At 44.9% G+C, this 24,605-nt stretch overlaps 1 protein-coding gene across 1 annotated transcript in view; it reads right to left on the bottom strand.

Annotated features, from left to right (window-relative positions):
• Positions 1 to 1,378: 1,378 nt before the first annotated feature.
• The window catches only part of GAS7 (growth arrest specific 7), a 106,246-nt gene continuing 83,019 nt past the window's right edge, over positions 1,379 to 24,605 (bottom strand). Inside the window, exons 10-14 of the mRNA XM_027706477.1 lie at positions 17,863 to 17,991; positions 16,075 to 16,198; positions 13,568 to 13,647; positions 10,408 to 10,506; positions 1,379 to 9,694 (exon numbers count right to left, since the gene is read on the bottom strand). Of these exons, the coding sequence (XP_027562278.1) occupies positions 9,581 to 9,694; positions 10,408 to 10,506; positions 13,568 to 13,647; positions 16,075 to 16,198; positions 17,863 to 17,991 (546 nt within the window). The 3' untranslated portion in view covers positions 1,379 to 9,580. The remainder of the gene's footprint in view (positions 9,695 to 10,407; positions 10,507 to 13,567; positions 13,648 to 16,074; positions 16,199 to 17,862; positions 17,992 to 24,605) is intronic.

Raw genomic sequence — 24,605 nt, 5'->3', positions numbered from 1 at the left:
GTACATTGTAGCCAACACCTCATGAGGCAGATTGAGGATCCCATTAGTGCTCGGTTTCTCAAGTTTTGACATCCCATCGCTCATCACTGGCGAGCCTGATTTTGCCCCTTTCCCCCTTCCAAGTTAGTTTAAAGCTCTATCAACAAGTCCTGCTAGTTCCTGTGGTAGAACTCTTTTTCCTCTCTGAGAATGGTGCATCCTGTCCTCTCACCATGATGTTTTTCTGAGCTCTGGCACTACACCAGCACAGCAAATGGTTTGTTCAGTAACTCCCCAATCTGCATTTCAAAGTCATATCAAAGACCTCTACAACAGAAAGTGCCGGTAAATTGCAGTTTAATGTACCACAGCATGTGGAGAGTATTGACCAAGCTGGTTTATACCACGCACCAGAATCTGAAACAGCATTCTGAGATTTTTTTAACAGATCTGGGCTACTCTGGGCAAGGTGCAAAGACTCTGCTGTGAAAACCAAGCTTCCACCTGGAACTTTTACAACATCTTGCCTTCAGTGTCTTCTCCTTTCTGAGAAGAGTGTGCAATACCTCTGCCACTCTTCCTACCTCTGTGCACAAGCACACTGAGTGCTGTGGGATGCCCTTCTGCAGGGGGCTGCAGAAACAAAATTTTTACATGAGTTCAGAACTGGAAAAATTCTTAGAAGGAATCTCCACTGAGGTTTACGAGATGTATGGATGGGCTACCTCCAAGGTGCCCGAGTCACACCTTGCTGGAAGGTGGGCTCGTGTTCTGCAGAACTGCAACTCCTCTGTGCTCTGAGCTCTGTTTCCACAGCGCAGCACAGCAGGCTGCCCACGCCGGTCACTGCTGCAGGCAGTTGTTGGATTAGACAGGATTTTGGCAGGGCCAATTTTGGCTTTGTCAGAAAACCTGTCAGCATTCATGTTAATTCAAATATTCAAAGGAGAACAATTTTTAGTAACAACATTTTATATCAGTGTTTTCAACTAAGCTTCAAGCTGCACGTGAAACTTGCAGGTAAAGGACTGACTGGTTGAGGAAGACTTGCAGATCACTTAAAGCATGAAAGCATGCCCATTCCATGGCAGCTGCTATCCAGCTGCTCGTGGTCAGCTTGCCTTGCTTGTTTAGGAACCATTTAACTGAAGGTAGTTTCTGAAATTGTATGGACAGGAGGGACCGAATGCATCTGACTATCATGCAAAGATCTGAAAAGGATAAGTAAAAGTAGATTACACCCAGTGATGTGATTGCAAATTCAAGCTGCGCTAAACTGGTATCAACAAAGCTGTCCATACGCATGTGGCACCCCACAGAGTGCCTCTGATCAAACTGCACTCACAAAGTGCACGGCTGTGGTAGAAGAAAAAGCAACTGGGTAAAGACAATTCCATGCTCAATGTATCTCTGTACAGTTTATTTTACAGGAGATGAGATGAGCACTATGATGTATATAAACTTGCAGAACAATATAGGAAAATACAGTTTAACCATATGAAATTGTTTTACAGTAAGACAGAAAAATTACATATAGGAAATGCCTTCAACACTGAAGGACAAGATCCACAGCTGACATCAAGTAGCTTCCACTGAACTCTGGCAGTTTACCCAAGCTGAAGATCTGCCCCTTAAATCTTTTCTTCATTCAACTTAAGTTCAGTAAGTGATTCCTTCATGTATCCTTAGGGAACAAAAGCCATCCTATAATTTCCACAATGATCCAAGATTTACTACTTACTCAGACAGAGGCTGCATGATAAATAAACTATTTAAGGGGTCTATTCAGCCAAAATTTATGGGAAGTTATAAAATTTTGGTTAAGCATCTTTAAAATGAAGTCATTAGTACTGGCAAAAGACAACTTTCCTAGAAATTTAGAAGTATTTAGGAAAACTTACACAAAAAGGACCAAATAAGCAACTTTATTTTAGTAGAAAACTCTGATTTAGTGTATGACTGGTGATCTGGCCTGCCTGTGAATCCCTGCTGTTACAACGTCTGCAGAACTGCCCAGTGGAATTCTCACTGTCTTGGGCTGCAGAAAACATGGAAATCATCTAAGGAGGAGAAGAAAATATTTGTCCAGTACTAGCACCTGCTGTTTTCATAACAGATAGAGGCTGCTGTCAATGTTTTTGACCTGCCAGAGTGGTAAATGGACATCCAAATTCCTTAGGCTATTCTGATAATCTTAGCCATTCAATCAAAAAACTCCAAAGGAACATGGGACTTCAGGTCAAGCATTCCCAAATTCACATGACTAAGATTATCATGTCAGCAGATATGAGATCCCTGAAATCACTATTCAGCTTTAGAGTTCCAGGACCAGAACATTTCTTCTCAGCAACAGGTGCAAAAAAAATGTGGTGGCTTTTTTAATTCTTTTTTTTTTAATTACTATTTTTATTTATTTATTTTACACAATAAAGTGGATAACTACTCAACTCTTTTATTCAGAATTATCATTGCATCCTGTTTTTATGCAGAATTTCCTGCTTAGTCTACTGAGATCCCTACACTGAAGGATGGGCTCAAAGATTAGCCCATCTAATGGGCTAATGCAGTTGCCCATCTAATGCAGTTGCTTTTAAGTCTAAATTTTCCTATTCTATTTTCAGCATTGTGAATTTAGGATGCCTGTGCTGGACAGTAAATTATCAGTGAGACAAAGGCAGGTGTCCTGGAGATGTGGATGTCTGAAAAGAGTGAACAGCTCAGAGCAAGGAAGGGGGGCTGAGAATCCTGCACAGACTTGTACACACTGGCTGCTCCTGAGATTTGGAAATTTGTAGTGTGAATCTGTGTATGTTACATGCTTGTAGCAGATACTATTTAAAGAGGCACTTCAAGGGGATCTAGTAGCAGAATTTTAATTTGTGATACAAGCCACTACTCAATTACTTGTTACATCAGTAGTGCTAAAAGACTGCGTATACTCAAAACTATAGTCCTATCCAGTCACTGAACCTGAATACAGCAGCTAGAAAGCTTTTGTTCTGAATATCCACTGAGTTTGTTTCTTATGAGACACCTGAAATAGTTCAACTTAATGTAAGTTGAGGGAGTTAAATTTGAATATTTCAAATTTATACATATTTTTTTCTATAATTATTATTATGTGGTTAACCTAAGACTTATTTTTTTAATGGTCTATGAAAGATTTTATCCATGTACGGTTCTTAGATTAAGATGCATCATTAGGCACAAAAGGTTTCTGCCTTGAGGAATGCCTTGGATTAGAAATTTAAGTCGAATTGTGCTATGTGTTGGTCCCTTCAGAAAAAAATGTCCAGAAATAAAAAAGAAACTGTGGCTAGCACAAAAAGGAGTCATTACACTTTCAAACCTGGTGGCTGATAGGAAAAATCCAAATTAAAAGACAAAATAACCTCTCCAAAAAGCACTTACAACTCCCAGAAAATACCCAAAAGCATGACGTTTGGTCAGCATGATGAAACAACAGATATGTTCTATGAAAATTCAAAATTAAAGAAAAGGTTCTGAAAAGTGATGAAGGGCTTGCTACAGTAACAATGCAGAGAGAAAAATAAGAGTTGAAAGATGCACCATTCATATGAATAAAATCTACTGTAAGACAAAGTAATGGATATTATTTACACAATAATGCTTCTCAGGAAAAGACAAGGATTTACTGCAAGGAAAGACTTCCCCACCATTGTGCAACAGCAAGGCTGTGTGCTCCCAGCTCCTGGAGCACAGCAGGCTCGGCACCCTTGAGCCTGGTGTGCGAGGGCGCCGGACGTCACTGCCGCTAATGACAGACCCGTTCTGCGGTTCCCAGGGTGGCACTGGTAAGTACTGGTCTCCCACTGGCACAACCAGGTGCAAGATGGAAAGCTCTGTATGAAGCTATAGATACAAGGGAATATTTAATCACTGATTTTCATGTGCTAAGCAAAAATGGGAGAGAGATGGGCCTCTTACTAGATCCATCGAGGTCTGAGAGAGAGGTCACCGGGGAAGCTAAATATCTTCCTGCCCTGTGCATCTGTTTTTTAATCTGAATTAATCCTGTGACTGTTGCCCATCTGGTTAAGGTAAATGTGACCAGTAGGCTCCTCTGGTGACATGTTAGACACCTCTGCTGCACTCAGGATGCCCGTTGGCCGTTCCCCATCCTTGTGCAAGGACGGGAGGAATGTTCACACACCAAGAACCCCTCACAGCCATGGTTCAGCAATCTCTTGGACCTCATTCTCCTACTTCAACATACACTGGGGAGCAAAAAGCTTACAGGCTTTCTGAAAAGGTCTGTGATCAGAAAAGCTCATTATTTTGAAAACTGCCTTTTTGACATTGTCTTTTGAAGGCATAGTTCTCGCCAAATGAGAAATGTCAGGGTGACCAGGATTGCCCCCAGGACACCAGACTGTGCCTGCCATCTCCAGGAACAGACACAGCCAGTCGCACTAGTGCACAAGAACATATGAGATACTATGAAATAGCAAATCTGTTTTCAGTTCAGAAGGAAACGATCAAATAATCACACCAAGAAGTCACTACTCATTCCAGGTGGACCTTCAAGGTGCTGGTCTGGATTTCTTAAGGTGCTTGGTAGTGAAGGACCAACCTGGTTAAGCAATGTCTTTTCTCTCCGTGTGTGACTGAAGAAATAGATGGGCAGAGCTACTTTGTCACTGAATTTTGGATTTGGGTTTTTACAGCTGCATCAGCGGGTGACCTGTGGGGTGTGCTCTGACCACAGCCTGCACGGGGACACTCCTAGAGCTGTGAGCTGCACAGAGAGCAGCAACGTCTTATCCATTAAGTACTTGAGGTTTGCGTTTCTTAATGTTTACTTTATCCATGTATTGAGTACAACTAAGGAAAAAAGAGGCTTGTCCATTTCTGTTTGCTAGCCTGATTTTCAAAGACTCTTATCACCTAACAGCTCCCTGTTATATTCCAAGAAATCTCTGAGTATTGAGCAGTTCCAAAGAAGAGGTGAAGAGTGCACATTTCTATATAACAAGCCTAACTTGCAGTGAATAGTTAAGTAATGACGTTAAAAACAGGGACAAATTTAAGGCGGTTCTGACAAAGCTTGAGAAACTACGACTGCTACTGAGCATGTGAAAGTTTCCTGAACAAAAAATTCCAGTTAGGAAAAAAAAAAACCAAACCCAATTGAAAAAAAAAAAGCTGCATAAAGGGTAAAGAGAAGCAGAGCAAAGTTTGCATGCTGCCTGTTAAAAACTCAAGAAAAAATGCTTCCAGTGCTTACTGTCCCTGTGCAACACAAGGGGAAACACAGCTGCCCCCCAGCAGCTCAGACAGGCCTGCAGAGGGGGAAAGGGAGTCTAGAAACATAACAGGAATTTCCATACGATTTTCATTGCTGTTACAGTACTTTCACATTAAAAAAAAAAAAAGTGAAGGTATCTCTAAAGATTCCAGCGTGCAATAATGACATAACATTCCTGTAAGCGAATAATTAAAGTCTTTCAAAAGATGTTAAAAAGATTTCAAAACAGAGAAGTGATGAACAAATATGAGTGAAAGACATGACTGAACCTGGAGCAGACTGGAAATCTGCATTAGGCCTTTTTGGATATTGCTCCATGAAAGCAACTGGAATCTTGCTGCTGAAGGAAGAAGGGTGCATTTGGTCCACATGGTAAAGGACTGACTGCTTTCAGCTCATTAACTCCAACAAGAATCAGACAACAGCACTGGAACCAGAACGACTTCTGGTAGGAAATAAGCTGAAAGAATACCATGGAGAAAGAATTCCAACTGTGCCAGAAGATGGCTTTGAAGATGCAGGCAGGCTGGTATGGATGATGAATAAAAAGTTCTCATTCTGTATGGCAGCTGAAGGTACAGCTGGCAAGCACCTCACCAGCTCTGGCACTGGTGTCAGGACATCCAGCAGATCCAAAGCCATAGGAATTCAGGAAGCCCTTTAGTTGAGACAAGGGCCAAGAGAGTCTGGCTGGAGATCACCAGAGAGCCATACAGCATGGAACAAGTGTGTGACAGCATTGCTCAGACAGAGGGAGCTCCACGGGGGCGGCAGGACAACACCCAAAATACAGGTGGCTTCAATAGACCTGGGCAAGCAGAGCTACCAGAGCTACAAGGACCAGAGGCAAATTCCCACTTGTTGTACCTCTGCAGGTGAAACCACAGTACTAATCGAGCACTCACCTTCTGCTCTGTGACCTCAGAGCCTATGAAGATGCAAGACAGCATATCAAATCTGATACCCATAGTGACTAAACCAGCAAAAACTCACACCAAGTGTGTGAGCCCACCTGCCAGATGAAACAAGATGATGCTTAAGCTCAGTATGTATGCAGGTAAGAGACTTACTTTGCTATTCTATTAACAGTGACATTGCAGCATCATCATGCAGCATCAACACATGCTAGTTATTTTAACTTAACACAAAGCTTGATCTTGCTCTGGAGAAGCAGCTGTTTAGGATAAGAACAAGGAAAGACTGGGTTCCACTGCATTTTTGAAACTAGGTGGAAGATGAACAGAGCACTGCTGAAACTCCCAAAGTTACCTTCTTTACCTTCTTAGGAATGAACATGGGGGCAAACACCCATGCTTTCCTTCAAACATGCCACTACGTTCTTTGAAGACGCTGTCAGTTCAGAAGTACAGGGGCTCCAGCATTCCCTGATCTCTAAGGTGCAGGATCCATCAGCCAAAGAACTAAGCAAGATAACACTGATCCCACTGTCTACAGTGTTGTATCATGAAGGAATATCACCTTTTGAAAGAAATATGCTAGAAATTATCTAGAAGCAACAGCAAAACTTCCTTAACACTTCCACCAATTACAGATGGAAGTGTTGTTGCAGAGGAAGCATCTCACCTGTCACAGAGCAGCACCGTGCATGAGTCTCCTGGGGCTGGGAAAGATCAAGAACCAGGTACCAGTGCCCTCCTCTGGTTATTGAAGTGGAGATACAGACTCCATTAAGAGAATTACTGTTCTGTGCAACTCACACATCCCTAAAACATTTCAAATGGACCAAAAAATAGAATCAGGAAAACTGTCTGGGAAAAAAAAAAAAGGTAAAAAAAGAAAAATTACCAGAAAATACAACTAGGAATTGAGAGTGGCTTAAATACACCTTAGCAGAGGAACCAAAACACATTTCAGTCCTCAGAGATACCTGTGCTAATGGACAGCACTTCCAGTCCAAAATAACATACATCTTTATGTATAACATACATCTTTAAAGAAAAAGGAAAAATAAAGTGTAATTGATAACAGATTATTTCAGGGATTTATTAAGGAGAATACTGTATAAAGTGCACAACTAGTTTGGTTTTGCAATCGAAACAAGAATGTGCTTAGGTGTTGTCAAGATTGCTCATTTTAATTTACAATACAGCCTAGAACACAGGGGCAACCTGAGATGCAGCTCTGATGTGCTCCCATTATTTTGGGCCACTGAAGTTTTAAAAGCTCACCCTGCACTTGTGGTTTAAAAAATAAAAAAGTGCCTGTCCTCCAAAGTGCAAGGTAAGAGTTAGGAAAAGTATACACTGGTATGCCCAAAAATTAATAGGACAGCAAGTGAATCAGTAGGAAGACTGAAAATGAGAGCTCATCCAGAAACTACCCTGCTTGAGGGAAGAAGGCAGAACGAAAAGAGGAGTCTAGGGAAGCATATGTACTCTGAGCTCAAGGACTAAATGACGCTCAGGCAAACCAAACACTTCACTGGTGTTGCAATGGTCTCTGCAACAAGCTCTTCCAACACCAAGAATAAAATATTAGTCCAAATTCTGAAGCGTGCAGTGGAAATGCAGCACGGGAGGTGTCACACCAGGAACAGTGATCCTGAGCACGCGGCAGTCATGACACTACACCTGCCAACATGCAAAGGTTTATAAAGGTTAATGAGGCAGCAGAGAAGTGCGTAGCAGGAGCATTTGCAAGACAGGAATGAACCTGTACTGATAAAGAGATGGTTGAGAAAAAGGGAACAATAGGAAAAAGCAAGAGAATTCAGTTTGATATAATAAACCAGAAAAATAACCACTGCAGCAATATTATAAACGTGCCTCAGATAAGATTTCACTGATTCCCAGTGATCTAATCACAGCGCTTTGAGGCTGGCGAACAAAAACTTGGAATAGTAGTGGAACAAAAGGACGACGTAATTCTGGTGCTGGGGAGAAAAAGACAATAACAGTGAAATAAAGTGGAGCATAACTGTGGATCAAATGAAGGACTATGGTTTGGGAAATCGTAGCTAACACCACATTAAACACTGAGTAAAGGCCACAGTGGTGAGAATCAAGGTTTCTGCTGAATCTATATCAAGAATCTGAAGAATCTTTGCATTGTATGAAATGCTGAAAAAAGATATTAACAGCAACACTGAATAATCAATCAGAAATAACAGCAGGAGAATAAAATAAGTATCTGTTCAAAACCAGTCTCCAAACTACGTAACACTATTTGCCAAGAGCAGTATTGAATTCTTGGTGGTTTGCAGTAAGGGTAACATAGAAAAAACCTCAGGTTAACACTGATAGTACAGAAGTGCTGGGCACCTACATCTAGACTGAGTGCAATCTAGCAATCATGGCACCTTTGAAAATCAGGCTCCAAAAAGATAAAAGCCAAAATTTAGCTGGACAAACTTGGTAATTAAAGACATCTAAGTCTGTGATATTCACCTGAAGGAACCAACAAAGGGAAATTTAAACCTAGATCCCAAGTAAATTATAAGGACTGTCTTTAAGAAGATTCTGTGAAAAAAACATCTTGCATGAGCAGGAAAGGTTTTGAACGTCTCATTAATTCCTTGGTATATAACCTCCTGTCATTGAGGGCACTCCAACAGCTAATGAGGTAGGTATAGCACAACCAAGTCTTTCCTGATAAAAAATTGTGATGGTAACACTTTCAACCTTATCGATTGGCCTACAACAGAAATCATAATAATGGGTTTATGTATCCCTGAGAGGGAGTATAAAACAGGAAGAACAGGAGTCTTCTCCATAGATTTTGGGAGAAGGGCCATCACTTCACTGCCATGGTGAAAAACAGTGTTATATGAAATCAATGTATTCACACAACATTGCTGTGAGATACACGTATTTTATAAATAGGGCAGCCAGGAAAGTCAGTTGACTTGCCTGTGGCCATGAAAGCAGCCAGTGATAGACCTGGGATTCATGATCAGGACTTCCTTGCCTCCTGCATCATGTTCAGTTATCTAATCGCTGGCCAGAGGCTCACTGCATGGTTGTTCTAACATACTGTATAAAGATAGTCATGCAAGGGGTGGAGAACAAAGTCACTGAAGAACAGAGCACTTTCTGTACCAGAAAGTAGATTTCTTCTGGAAGCTGCGTGCAATTGGGAACCTCTGGTGGGAAGCACACATCTGGTTTCTTCACCCTGGAATGTCTGGTGCTTAAGGCTTAGCACAATGAGGACCATTGTAATGACTAAATGGAACAGAGATAGCCCATACAGGCATAAATTACAAGGTGTCTGGTAGTAAAACCACCTCTTCCCTATGCTCTTCTGAACCTTAAAAAACAAACATTAGCCTGGTTAATTCAGTGGACTCATCACATACAACTATAGATCAGTCTATATTTCCATGTCCACGGGTCGGATATCTCCAGTTTTGTGTTCTTTTACCCACAGTTCCCTGTCTTTGGCAGGATCCACTTTCCGAAGCAACTGATCCACAAGTTCTACTGTCTAAAATGAAGAAAACAAGAATCCAAATGTCAAGGGCACATTTCAAGCAGAGTCATTGTTCTTACATGTAGAGCAGCTATAGGCATGCCAACGCTGCATTCACAGACAAGTGAGAGCTGCACATACATGAGACTTGGTGGACAACAGCCAGATCTGAATGTGCAGCCTTGTAGTGGGAAGCAGAGAAGGAGATTTAACATCAAGCAGAGACAGGTTTCCTGTGCCAGGCATTGGCCAGTCGGTCTCCGACTCCTGTCCTGCAATCTGTGCCTTACACCAAATACAACTGTACTGAGGTCAGCATGTATTTCCCATATTTTAATATTTGATAAGTAGTCAGTTTTTAATAAGAAAAATATATCTACTTCTATCTCAGTGAAATTATTTACCATCCTCCTTGCACAAACAGAAGATCTCAAGGAGCAGTGCTTCATGCTGGGAGAGCTAATAATGGCTCATACTGGCCAAATGTACTTCAAGCAGTTGTATCTCTCCCAGCAGAGCTGTGATCCAGCAGTATGAACTGTGACAAGAATCAGAGTCCTGGAGGAGCAGGACTGCAGGGAGGCAGCACAGTACTGCTGCAGACTAACAAGCTGACTGCAGACACTTCTCACCTGTCCTTCGACACAGGTCAGTCAGGTCAGGAGGGGCCATCCTGCTCAGCTGAAGGGCAGTGAAGACCACAGAAATGGAACAAAAAGCAGACTTACACTTTGGTTGAACATGTCTGTCTCATGCCGCAGCTGTGTGTACTGGCACAGATGCTGCCGAATCATCTCCACCCTCTCAACTTCTAGTCTCTCAAGCTCCTGGACATGAAGAAAAACAAGTCCATATTTTTACTTGAACCTGAGCTTGAAGACCTGGAGAAAGGATGTCACACAAAAGGCTGCCACTGAGTTCAATATTGCCCCAGGGTCATGCTTTGGAGCTGGACTCTATGGTTGCACATTCCTCTGCTCTGCAGAGAATCAGAAACAGCAAGCAACAGCAGTCATCTCAGCCTGAACCTCATGACAGAAAAGAAGGTCGAAACCTTTCCAAAAGGCTCAAAAACTGAGACAACCAAGGCAGAGAGTGCAGCCACTGCCTTCAGAGAGGGAAGCAAGAGGGAATCTGTTTCTTGCAAGAAGTTCTGCATGCTTCGTTGCTAGCTCTAAAAGTTACAGTGATTCCTTGGGGAAACAGGAAGCACATTGGGGTGTATGGCTCAGACTGCCCTCAGTCCAACCAGACACCGGTCAGAGCACTTTTATCTGTTCACCAGGTGATGAACTGGGACAAGTTTCTCCCTTGCCCAGCTGGCAGTAAGCGGACCCCAGCAACACTTCAGTTGGAAAGGTAGGTGATTTCTATCTTTCCTTTTGATATTTTTTGCCTCCCTCTTCTGGATTCTGATTATACTAGATTATACCCCAAAATCTGCATTTAGTCCCTCTGGTGTGGCCTCACCTTGAGTACTGTGTGCAGTTTTGGGCACCACAATATAAAAAAGACATTAAGCCGTTAGAGGGGGTCCAAAGGAGGGCCAAGAAGATGGTAGAGGGCCTTCAGGGGAAGTCGTATGGGGAGGGGCTGAGGACACTTGGTTTGTTCAGCCTGGAGAAGAGATTGAGGTCAGACCTCATTGCGGTCTTCAGCATCCTCATGAGGGGCAGCAGAGGGGCAGGCACTGATCTCTTCACTCTTGTGATCAGTACAGGACTCAAGGAAATGGCTGGAGCTGTGTCTGGAGAGGTTTAGGTTGGATATCAGGAAAAGGTTTTTCACCCAGAGGGTGGCTGAGCACTGGTACAGGCTACATAGGAAAGTGGTCACAGCACTAACTCAATTTGAGTTCAAGAAGCATTTGGATAGGCACATGGTGGGATTCTTGGGGTGTCCTATGCAAGGCCAGGAGTTGGACTTGATGATCCTGATAGGTCTGTTTCAACTCAGCATATTCTATGGTTCTATGATGGTTCTATCTATGGTTCTATGATTCTATGATCTAAGCAGCAGCAGCAGAAGCGAGATGCTATGGAAGTCTGCCTTTAGAGACAGACAATGTGGAGCCAAATCTTACAAACCCTGCCTTCAGAGGGCATTTCTCAGCAGAGTGCAACTGAAACTTATACAAGCAGGCAGGCTGCTACATGGCCTTCCCGGTGCTATCTGCAACTTGTTAAACTTGGGAAACATTCTTCATTACAGCACAAAAATCTCAGGTGGCAGACTATCTGCTTGGGGAGGAAGATGAGCAAAGGAGCTTATGGAATGGATAGGGCTCCTATTGCTGTTGCAGGTGATGTACTGCTGTTATGAAAAAAAATGGCCCACTTTAAACTCAGACTCCCTTTTTTAGGGCACAGATACGCGGGACCATAACACCAAACCCAGTATGCTGGTGCCATATGCAGAACATGCACTGTATCTCCACCAGAAACTTCAGGGAGGAAGCAGAAATCTTCAGACCTTGACCCTCTCGACTTGGTATTATTCCATATGAACTAATCTGTGTCTTAGCTGATCAGACAAAGACTGTTTTCAATATAGATTTTATATTCACGTGTATCAAGAGTTGCCTTCGAATGCTTGTCAGCCTGAGTTCCACAAATTACAAACCTGCTGTGCAGCTGCAGGCTATGGCTGCCCACTTGAGCCATCTACTAGTGCCCCTGCAAGTTGTGCCTTCTCTGGGAGCAAATATGGAGCTCACACATACAGTGGAGGGAGGTGATCCTCCCACTCTGCTCTGCTCTAGTGAGATCCCACCTGCAGCACTGCACACAGGTCAGGGGGCTGCAACACAGGAAGGACGTGGAGCTGCTGGACTGAGTCCAGAGGAGGCCACGAAGATGCTCTGAGGTAGCTTGTAGTAAGTTAGGCTGAGAGAGCTGGGGTTGTTCACCTGGAGAAGAGAAGGCTCCAGGGAGACCTTAGAGCCCCTTCCAGTGCCCAAAGGGGCTCCAGGAGAGCTGAAGAGGGACTTTGGACAAGGGCCTGGAGTGACAGAACAAGAGGGGGTGGCTTTAAGCTGAAGGAGGGTTAGGTTAGACATTAGGAAGAAATTCTTCCCTGTGAGGATGGTGAGTCCCTGGCACAGGCTGCCCAGAGAAGCCGTGGCTGCCCCATCCCTGGAAGTGTTCAAGGCCAGGCTGGACGGGGCTTGGAGCAACCTGGGCTGGTGGAAGGTGTCCCTGGCCATGGCAGGGGGGTAAGAATAAGATAGTCTCTAAGGTCCCTTCCAACCCAAACCATTCTCTGATTCTATGACGTATCTAGCCACAGTGGCACAGATGGTCAGTGTCATTTGCATCAGTGAGAAAATGCCAGTGAAGGTAAAGAGGAAATCAGGTCCCTTATGTACAGGAACAGCCAATTTTTTCTCTCTTCTTCTGTTTTTGGGAAAATATCTGCCTCCTGGCACAACAAAGCTCTATCTTAGTGCCTAAACCCAAAGGTCTATGACAAAGGTCAGTGAAGTGTGTTACCTTCAGAAAAGCAAAATAATACCCAAATGGAGAGCCAAGCATGCCTTGTCTGAGGTGGCAATACTCCACAAGAAATTTATTAATGTATAAGTGAATTCAGTGATTTATTATGTGTTTTTCCATGTTTTTCTTGTGCATTACTTCATCCTTCCTGAGGATAATTCTAGTGTCCAGGCCCCTAAGCAGTCCTGAACTGGTTTAATGCCTTCTGCAAAGAAACAATTATTTCTTCCTTCCCCTAATAATGAGTTTTTCTTAGCACTGAGAATGGGAAACACAATGGGAGAGATATCACCCAGTTATCCCCATTGCATTGTACTGAACTGAACTAGCTGTGAATGATGAATGCTGTAGGCCATTACAATTTTGCAATGTTACAGTGTTAGATGCTATGTACCAGAGTGGTGGTCACCATCTCCTCAAACCACTTTGACTGGGCTTGATTGTAAAGATCCACACAGCGCATCAGGTCATCTCCTGAAAGAGTCAAGATAGCAACACGTTAGCCTTCTCTAGCCAGACCTTAGAAGGAAACTGCAGGTCAGGTTTTGTAGAACAGACTCCGAGGGTTTGAAGATCAGCCCTGGTGGAGCTCACGGCAGTTCTGTCACATGACATTTGTTACATGCACCAGAATTTCAACTTGCATGCACTTGATGTGAGGCAAATAAGCAGGTGACTGGGGTGAGAAAGAATGAGGGGGAAAGACAAACAAATATGAGCATTAAGTAGTATTTTACAGAATGCCCAGAAATATGAAAGCAAGTTACTACTTCAGTTTAAAAAAAAAGTCATAGACAGAAAGTTATGTCTGAAAAATAAAGTAATTAAAATGAGAAATAAATAATAATATGAGTTATGGAGCTGAAGGGTAGCACTCTGTAGGTGAGGCTGTATTCTAAGAGGTCTCTGTTTCAAAGGGAAGCAATGCATCAGGCTCCAGCTGTTAGATGAAGTGATGCTTATTTGCAGCCTCATGCATTCTGCAGCCTCTGGAGAAGCCCGATTCCAGCCGAGCTTTGGCTGCCTCCTGCGTTCAGGGCAGTAACACAAGAAGTTGTTGTTCTTTCCATTTTTTCCTTTGTTGCAGGACTCTGCTCTGACAGAGGGAAAGGTGGGTAGAAAATGTGGAAGGCATGTCTCAGAGATTGCTGCTTTTCAGCTAGGAAATTCCCTTAGTTCTTTAAATGAGGTTCAGTTTCGCTTTCCCTAATGGTTTGATGTCTATGTCCAGGGCTCAAATTAATCTTGTTATTTTAGGTGCAAAATGGTCTTTATACATAAACTGAGGATGAACCAAGCTTTAAAAACAGGACTCCATAGACCAATCAGAGCCAACAATGTAAATGCATCTGGAAGTTTCTCATGGGCTTAGAACTTCAGGTGGCAACCAAACTCTATGAAGAAGCCAGGATTCAAGGCTCAAAGCTTAGCAATAAGCTCATCCACCCAGGAGGGGGGTGCAAAGTCCGACATGACTAGGTCTGGTGGAAAGTGTCCCTGCACATGGCGGAGAGGCTGGAATGAGATGACCTTTAAGGTCCCTTCCAACCCAAACCATTCTGTGATTCTATGACAAGTCTGAACTAACGGCTCCCACACTCTAGGAGGCTCCTCAGGGGCTCTTTGACATGGGGTTACCCTCCACCTGCTCGAGTGAATCTGAGCCATTGGACAGTCAGGAACAAGAAAGCCATGAAACACATGAACAGTCCATGGGAGCAAAAAGGAACACCACCTATCAGTAAGCCATGAGACCATAGAAGGGCTCTACTCTAGAGCTTTCTAGTCCTATCACCCACTTGCCAACAGGGCTCCTTTCAAAGCCAGATGACCACATGCTGCTTCTGGGAACCACCACCTGTGGGGGTGGGACAAGACCTCATCTGCCACACACCAGAACGGTGGCACCAAGTGGAGAGCAGCAATGGGAAGACTCACAGCAAACTCTGATCTTCGGCTCTCTCTTGCTTGTTCACTAAGTACCCATTATAACCACTTTCTAAGGATGCAAGGAACACAGAGTGTCTGTGAATTTGCAGGTGAATAAAGAACATCTCTCACGGAGCCTCCTGTCGCGAACTCGTAACTTTTATTTCTCCTCAAATGATTGCCTATACACGTGGTCACACTGCCAGTGACTCTCCTCAAAACCCAGGCATGCTATCCTGAAGTTTTAAAAACCTCAGAACTCTGAAGGACCACTCTACCAAGGAATAGCTCTAGGAAGGGATGAAACATGGAAGCCCTAGTTAAAACTTATTTTCAGCAAAGGTACTAATGGAGCTGCACGTATCAGCTTTGCAGATCTCAAAAAAGTTCCTGAAGGATCATGCAGATGCGGCTTGAGCCTCTGTAAAATATGCATGGGTCACAGCAGTGCAACACAGCACACACTACTATCTCCTCAGTATTCCTACAACAGAAATTATTTTAATCACTGAGTAGCAGTGGAAAAAAAGACAAAAAATTCACTTTCAAGGAAAAAGACAGCAATAGCAAGTATAATAGGCACTCACATAGTTGTGGGTGACTGTGATTTAGGAAAGAACCAAGGAACAAACTATGATGTAAGGAAGAAACATCCTCAGCTGGGCTTCTTTGAATCTGACTTGCAAAGTTACACAAACACTCCGTAATCTAAGGAACTTTCACAAAACAGGACAACTCACCCTACTTTTACTGTTCTCACCCCAGTTATCAATGATTTGTGACATGTGAGTTGGAAAAACTAGGCTTGTTTCTTCAGAGGATTTAATATCACAGATTTGTAGCATGGTTCACTTTGCCTTTGTAGCTACAATATTAAAAAACAAGAACCACATGGAGGGATGGGCAGTTGCATCCCATCGTGTTCTCATGGGGCCATGCTCATTCCCACCGCGGACGGACATAGGTACTCACCTGCCTGAGTGGACTTTCGTCTCGCCTTCTTGATTTCTTCTTCTGTCTTGTTGCTGAGCTTCACCTCTAGCTGCTGCGTTTTCATTTCCAGATCCTTCTGTCTCTCTGTCAAGGCTTTCCGGGCCTTGGAGTAATTAAAGAAGAGCCACGTGTTTTAAAGGAAAAGAACTGCCAGTTGCTTTCAGCCATCTAGGACTCCTTCACACAAGTATTTGTCAGTAAAGAGTCAGTGACTTTGCATGAAACTGGATCCTAACTGGGATTCAGGTTCTTACAGCATCATGTGGTATTCAAAGAAGTCTCCTATGACCACAGAGAAGTCGGCACCAATAAACCACAAAAGCATCTGAACTCTTTGTAGATTCTTAGAAAGGTACAGGACAAATAGCATCATCTGAGTCATGTTTCCTAACAGCTTTCTCACTACTTCTGGAAGAAAGGAGAGCTGGAGCTTCTTCCCAATGTCTTAAACAGCATATCACCAAGACACTTCTTCCATTCACTTTTCTTAGGACCTAAATTGCTGAAATAATTTCAAGTATCTCACAAAATTAGTCTTTAAGTAAGTTCTGGATTCATTACACATCTATCAGAAACTCTAACAACAGGAACTTATTTAGAAAAACTTATTCAGGTTCAGGCCAACAGTTCATGCTGTAGAAATCAAGACCCTGAGGTCTAGTTACAATGATTACTTGAATTACCTTACTTAAAAGTTCTTCAGGCTGTTAAACATTACAACCCTCTTAAGGCATTACTGGATTTTTTTCCATTTGCAGTTCTGCAGGGAGAGGGAGCTGCAGGACAGCAATTGGTGAGGGGTTGAGCTCTTCTCATGCACTGCAGGCATGGCTCCTCCCTGCTCTAATTCTTTCTCCTCAAGGCTACTCTAATTCACTCTTCCCAGTGTCACTACTGAGTTTCTTTGCAGATATGAGTGTGAAGAACTTACTGTTTCACAGAAAAATGTCTTCCCTGCATACACACAGCCTAATGACCTTGTGTATCCTGCAACAATTCTGTCCCTGGGCGAACTCCTGCTGATCTTTAATGAAAGTAAAAGCAACCTTTGGTTTGACTGAGAATGGTATGTTCCTTTCCAACTTACACCCAAGAGCAAACCACATGAGGATACAATTTGGCAGCTGAGGCAGAAGCATCCCAATTCCTGCCAGCTGCTGCTGAGAGATCTTTTGTGGGTCAAACTCCCTTCACCACAACCTCAGCCACCTCCTGGTTCATGTTACTACACTACACAGCCTATTACTGTGTGCTGCTGCTGTTTGGATTTTCTGGGTGAGGATGTTTCCTGTGAAGGATTTGTGATTTGCTGGGCAGGGTTCGAGCTGCCTTCCTCAGCCATCTGCTTTTAGCCACTGCATGAGACGATGTCGAGCCAGGTGAGCATTCTGCCCGACTCTGCGGCCATTCTAAGGCAAGGTATTTTAAATTTCGAGGACAATAGATGTGAATTCCAGATGCACACAAACAAGAAGTATTTGCATCAAATGTATCAGAAATATATCGTCCCAAATTGGAAAGGGGAGGATGAAACAAAAAGCCAGTTCAGCAGTAAGATGGTAGCCCTGCTGTAGCCCCCCATTTCCCAGATCTCAGCTAAGCAGCGAATTACGTCTGGGGCCCAGCAAAGCACAGCTAACAGCAGAAAGCCCTCAGCAGGAACAGCTGTGGTTCTTTGTGGCAGAACAGAAACTTTTCACAGGCAGCTGCTTTTCTGCCCAAACCAGCAGTATCTCAGAAACCCTCCAGTTTGTTCCCTGCTCCCACCTTTTCAACTGCTGTGTAGCGGCTGGACAGGTGCTTCCGTAAGTCTGCGATGTGGTGATCACACTTCTTCATGTCTTTCTTAAAGTTCTCTCTGAAGTTGAGCAGGGGTTTCTCTACCTCACTCTGAAGCTGGTAGTGAAAATAAAGGAAGAAATGGCAGTAATGAGGAGCTGGGCAGTAAGTCCTGGCTCTTCACAGAATTGTTAAGGTTGGAAAATACCTTCAAGATCATCAAGTCCAACTATGAACCACCATGTTCACTCCTAAACCATATCCTCAAGTGCCATATCCACATTATTTTTGAACACTTCTAGGGACGGTGACTCCACCACTGCCCTGGGCAGCCTGTTGCAATGCTTTAAAACTCTTTCTGTGAATTTTTTTTCCCTAATATCTAATCTTAACCTCCCCTGGTACAACTTGAGGCCATTTCCTTCTGCTGAGCAGAGCTCAAGACAAAGAGGAAACAATACACACTCTGCAGCTAAAGGCAATGACAGACAGTAACACTCCTCTTCCCCAAAAGCGCTCTGAATTAAGCTACTACAAAACTCATCCCTTTGCAGGAGACCTCTATTAAGGGAATATTAACTGAAGGGAGCAAAAGGACAGAAATTTTGTCTTCCCCCCTCTCCAACAGATTATCTCTTTTTACACAGAACATCAAACAACAGGCAATATCCAGAGCACTGCTTTAGGTGCTTCAATTCTGGCCTAACTGATATAACTTGCTTTAAAAAACCCAATGTACCCAAACTAAAGCCGCTAACCCTGGCTGCAGTGAGGTGAGTCCATGGGCAGTGGTGCCACACCTGCATTTCTCGTATGGTGAAGTGAGATCCAAGAAGGCCACATTTTATTTATTTCTGTCAAGTATAAGGGAGCCTAAAGAAAAGCCTGATTATTTAGTTGAAGCTTTTTAAGTAGTGGCAAGAAACCACTGGAATGAACTGCATCAAGACCAGACACATGACTTATCCTGACAGCCAGTAATACTCAACTGTGATAGAGTTTGCATCATATTCCTCTTTGGCCTTCTGATACACAGTTTTGACACCTAGAAAACGTGCTCTGGAGGGATTCAGACATTTCATCTCCTGTCACAGTTCAGTACGGTGCGCACGGAGCTCCGCGCCTGGCCGGTGGCCCTGAACACGCCATGCGGGACCCCGCTGGGCTCGGGGGCTGCTGCAGGCGCTGTGCAGGACGCCGCGCCGGCCCGGGGGCTTCGCGCGGGCGGGAGACTTCCGCGCTGTGCGCACGGAGCTCCGCGCCTGGCCGGTGGCCCTGAACGCGCCATGCGGGACCCCGCTAGGCTCGGGGGCTGCTGCAGGCGCTGTGCAGGACGCCGCGCCGGCCCGGGGGCTTCGCCCCGCGCGCGCTCCGCGCGCGCGGTTTTGGACCCCAGGCAAGGCCGCGGCAGGAGAAAGGAGAGAAAGGGGGAGCCTTGCCAGCGAGCACTGCACCCCTGTGGAAGATGAGAGCACAGCTTCGGAGCACACAGAGGTTTGCCGTTCCAGGTTTGGGGGGGGAGGGAGAGGGGGAGGGGGACGGAGCAGAGGGATGGGTGTTGAGCTGGCCATGGGAGTCCTTCGACTGGCGGGTGGGAGAGCAGGGCTGTCCCGTATGAAACATCACATCACATGTGAGCAGTGCACCTGGAATTTGTGGTAACACAGTGGGGGAAGGATAAGGTCTGGGTGGACAGAGGGTTCTTTTGATTGATGGGGGTCCCGGCCAGGCTGGGGCCTTGTAAGGTACCTCAGCCCTGGACAGGTACGGGGGCCAGAACGGTTGGTCAGTTTGTTTGTTTGTTTGTTTGTTTGTCTATTTATTTCTTTCGTTTTGGCTCTCCTGCGGCTACTGCCCAGGTTTGGCATGTTCTGGATATATTTGCTTTGCTCTGTTACAACCTGAAAGAGTGGGCAGGACAAAGGGTTGTTACTGGAAATAAAAGACTTGCCCAAATCGTTCTAACAGGAACGTAGCCTATGTACCCCTGTGTGGTTGCGAGCTATGCTGGCGAGGGTTCATGCCTTCGGTAGGGTCGCCCATGCCAGACAGGTCAAAACCATAGGACCAGATAAACTACATCCCTGGGCAGGATGAGCTCATTAGCCTTCTGGCAGTCATCCTAGGAGAAGGACAACTCTCATCCCAAACCCGGGCAGATGGAGCTCGCTTAGCCCTGGAAGGCCATCCATCTCAGAGAAGGTCACTCTAATCAAACCTACGTCCTGAGGACCTCACTGCCACCGTCCAAGCTTGCTCGGCCATGGCAGATCAACCTCAGGATTAAAGGGTGGGTTCAGTTCCGCGCATACTGCATCTCACCTAAAAAATCCATTGCGCAGGCTTGAAGGCTTTACCCACATGCAAAAAGTCCTGTAGCGACGGGCGAGGGTCGAAACGGTAGGTGAAAGATGCACTGGGAGCCGCAGACTCAACCCTGCATACAGGCGGTTCAGGATATTGGTCATTTGAGACTGACGGAGATGAGAGTCTCTTGGGGCAGCACCCTGAACGACCAAGCAGCCTTTTCAAGGACAGCACTGCTTGCTCCACTCGGAGAGGGGCCTAGAAAAGGTGGCCTAAACAAAGCTCATCTCCACCTTCACCCGGTTGGTTAACCGCAGACCGACGGGCATCTTCTTCCAATGCGGTCGCACAAAGAGCAAAAGTCAAAGGCATGCACCTGCCTCCAAAGGTGTACTCAAATTAAATCTAGCATGTTGGAACATCAGAACCATGCTCGATTCTGCCAATAGTGGTCGTCCTGAGCGACGTTCTGCCCTAATTGCCCATGAACTGGGTCGTCTCAACATCGACATTGCTGCTCTCAGTGAAGTTCGCCTTCACGAGGAAGGCAGCCTCAGAGAACATGGTGCCGGTTACACACTCTTCTGGTCAGGTAAGCCCAGAACCGAAAAACATCTCTCAGGTGTCGGCTTCATGATCAAAAACTCCATTGTCCCTAAACTCGAAAATCTGCCGACAGGTCACTCTGACCGCATTATCTCCCTACGCCTTCCACTAAACAACAAGCAACACGTTGTCATCTTCAGTATATATGCCCCAACTCTCCAAGCTGACCCTGCTGAAAAAGATAAATTTTACACTGACCTGCGCTGTCTTACCCAAAAGGTGCCCGCAGATGATAAGATCATTATCCTTGGTGATTTCAACGCCAGAGTAGGTAAGAATTTTGAAGCCTGGAAAGGAGTATTAGGCAAGCATGGTGTTGGAAACTGCAACGATAATGGTCGACTTCTGCTAGAATTCTGTGCGGAGCAACAGTTCACCATCACCAATACTATCTTTCAGCAGAAAAATAGTCTGAAGACAACCTGGATGCACCCCAGGTCTAAGCATTGGCACCTCATTGATTATGTCTTGGTGCGACGCAGAGATGTCCGCGATGTCCTCCATACCCGCGTGATGCCCAGCGCAGAATGTCAAACAGACCATCGGCTTGTGCGCTGTAAACTCAACCTTTATCTCAAATTCAAACCCAAGAGGGGCAGTATCCCAAGGAGAAGACTCCAAGTTAACGATCTCCAATCAGCCACAGTAAGAGAAAGATTCCAGGCAAACCTTCAAACTAAGCTTGATAACCATTCCACAGATTCTGCAGTTTCCTCTCCCGAAACAATTTGGCAGCATATTAAAAGTAGCATCCTGCAATCCTCTGAAGAATCCTTAGGGTTCTCCCTCAAGAAGAACAAGGACTGGTTTGATGAAAATAATCAAGAAATCCAGGAATTGTTGAGGAAGAAGAGAACCGCCCACCAAGCACATCTTGCACTGCCTTCCTGTCACGCTAGAAAAACAGCCTTTCGTCTTGCTTGCAGCAAGCTCCAACAGAAACTCCGTGACATCCAGAACAAATGGTGGACCGATCTAGCTGCAAAAACTCAACTATGTGCAGATACAGGGGATCACAAAGGATTCTATGAGGCCCTGAAAACAGCATACGGGCCTACATACCAAGTCCAAAGCCCACTACTCAGTGCAGATGGTCAAACGCTTCTGACAGATCAAACCTCCATTCTGAATAGATGGTCTGAACACTTTCAGACTCTTTTCAGTACCAACCGTGTAGTACAAGACTCAGCAATTCAGTCCATCACACAACAACCAGTGAAATACGAATTGGATACTGCCCCCACTCTAGGAGAAACCCTCAAGGCCATACAGCAGGTGAAAATCGGCAAGGCAGCTGGGGTTGATGGAATTCCACCTGAAGTCTGGAAACATGGGGGCCTTGCACTCCATGCTAAATTTCATGAGCTTGTGGTGCGCTGTTGGGAACTAGGCGAACTACCTTCAGACCTTCGTGATGCAGTCATCATCACCTTGTATAAGAAGAAAGGTACTAAATCAGACTGTTCAAATTACCGTGGTATTACTCTGCTCTCCATTGCTGGCAAAATCTTGGCAAGAATACTCCTGAACAGACTAATACCCGCTATAGCAGAAGAAATTCTACCTGAAAGTCAGTGTGGCTTCAGAGCCAACAGGAGCACCACAGACATGATATTTGTTCTCAGACAACTGCAAGAGAAGTGTAGGGAACAGAACAAAGGTCTCTATGTAACCTTTGTCGACCTCACCAAGGCTTTCGATACTGTGAGCAGAAAAGGTCTTTGGCAGATTTTGGAACGTTTAGGTTGTCCCCCCAAGTTCCTTAAAATGATCATCTCACTTCATGAGGATCAGCACGGCCAAGTCAGATATGGCAACACACTTTCTGAGCCCTTTCTAATAAAGAATGGTGTGAAACAAGGCTGCGTTCTCGCTCCTACCCTATTCACAGTCTTTTTCAGTATGATGCTTCAAAGGGCCTCGGCAGACCTCGATGATCAGGACGGTATCTACATTCGATATCGTACTGATGGAAGCCTATTCAACCTAAGGCGACTGAAGGCCCATACTAAGACCCTAAACCATCTTGTCCGGGAGCTGCTCTATGCTGATGACGCCGCCCTTGTTGCCCACACAGAAGCAGCTCTGCAGCGTTTAACATCCTGCTTTGCAGAGGCTGCTGAGCTCTTTGGGCTGGAAGTCAGCTTAAAGAAGACAGAAGTTCTCCATCAGCCTGCACCTCAGGAAGTCCCCCACCGTCCCCACATCACCATCGGCCAGTCAGAACTTAATTCAGTCCAACAGTTTAATTACCTAGGCAGCCTCATCTCCTCAGATGGTAAGATTGATGGGGAGATAGACAATAGGTTAGCGAAGGCATACAGTGCTTTTGGAAAACTCCATAAACGAGTTTGGCGTAATAAACACTTGAAGAAAAGCACCAAGATCAGTGTTTACAGAGCCATAGTGCTGTCTACTCTTTTATATGGTTCCGAATCATGGGTCATCTACCGCCACCACCTGCGTCTCCTAGAACGCTTCCATCAATGCTGCCTCCGTACAATCCTGAACATCCATTGGTCAGACTATGTGACCAATACATCTGTTCTCGAACAGGCAGCAATCACAAGTATTGAGGCCATGCTCCTGAGAACGCAACTGCGTTGGGCAGGGCACATCTCTAGGATGAAGGACCACCGCCTCCCTAAGATCCTGCTCTATGGTGAACTTGCCACTGGCTGCCGCAAGAGAGGAGCTCCAAAGAAAAGATACAAGGACTCCCTGAAGCAACAACTCAGCCTCGGGCATATTGATCACCATAACTGGTCCACTCTGGCCTCTAATCGGGAGGCCTGGAGACAGACCATTTATAACGCTGCTGATGCTTTTGAGAAGGCACGCAGGATCACTCTTGAGGAGAAAAGACAACGCAGAAAGAATCGAACCTTGCAGAATATACCATCTAAGGAGTCTTTCTGCTGTGTCTTTTGCAACCGGACTTGCCTTTCTCGTATTGGCCTTTTTAGCCACCAACGCGCTTGCATGAAAAATGGGTAGAGCCCTTCCCAAATCTTCGTTCGCGAAGCCTAGCCATGATGATGACAGTTCAGTACGGTCTTTTATTGGACGGAGGCTACAAAGTCAGCCAAGACACTACAGCACACATTCTAGAAAGGTTAAACAAGTGGAGTCTGTTTAGGCAGATGAAGACTGGCACCTTGGTGATCTAATATGGTCTACAGCTACCTGAAGGTCAGATACAAGGGTTACTGAGCCAAATTCTTCTTCACAGGGCCAGGCAAAGTCACAACAGAAAATTGAGCTTTGGGACATGCAGGAAGAATACAATTAAAAAAGAAACAAAACATCACCAGAATGGTGGCTGGGCACTGGAGAAGGTTGACCAGAGAGATCATGAAATCTCTGTCCTTAGAGATACTCAAATCTCAGGTAGACAGAGATGTAGCTGACTTGATCCACTGTGGGTGATAGTCCTGCTCTGACTGGGAGTGCTGGACTAGAAAATTTTGGACAAGATTTTTCTGACAGCATTATCAGCATGGCCCCAGGCAAAAAAATAAAGACCTGAAGCGGTCATTGCCATGGCAGCCTTCTTGAAGGACTCCTCGTGTGCCTGTATTTATAGCTGGCATGCCAGGCTGTACAGGCAGCAGAAGTGCAATAATATTTTATGTTCCAAGTGCTGTGAGAGTGCTGTCACTTTCTCTGCTCTGTTCCTGACCCTCTATGTAGCAGTGGTATGAAGGACTGTCACAGAGGCTGTTCAGTGTCTTCAAGGCTGGTGTCTGTGTCTGAATACTCTTGGTGTGCTCTGCATTGCACTGCCTGCTTGTGCCAGCACTGACTGGGTTTGGTCA

Source organism: Neopelma chrysocephalum, unplaced genomic scaffold (assembly GCF_003984885.1).
Source record: "Neopelma chrysocephalum unplaced genomic scaffold, ASM398488v2 Primary Assembly neopelma1_377, whole genome shotgun sequence".
Classification (NCBI taxonomy): domain Eukaryota; kingdom Metazoa; phylum Chordata; class Aves; order Passeriformes; family Pipridae; genus Neopelma; species Neopelma chrysocephalum.
This window is presented reverse-complemented; position numbering and strand designations above follow the sequence as displayed.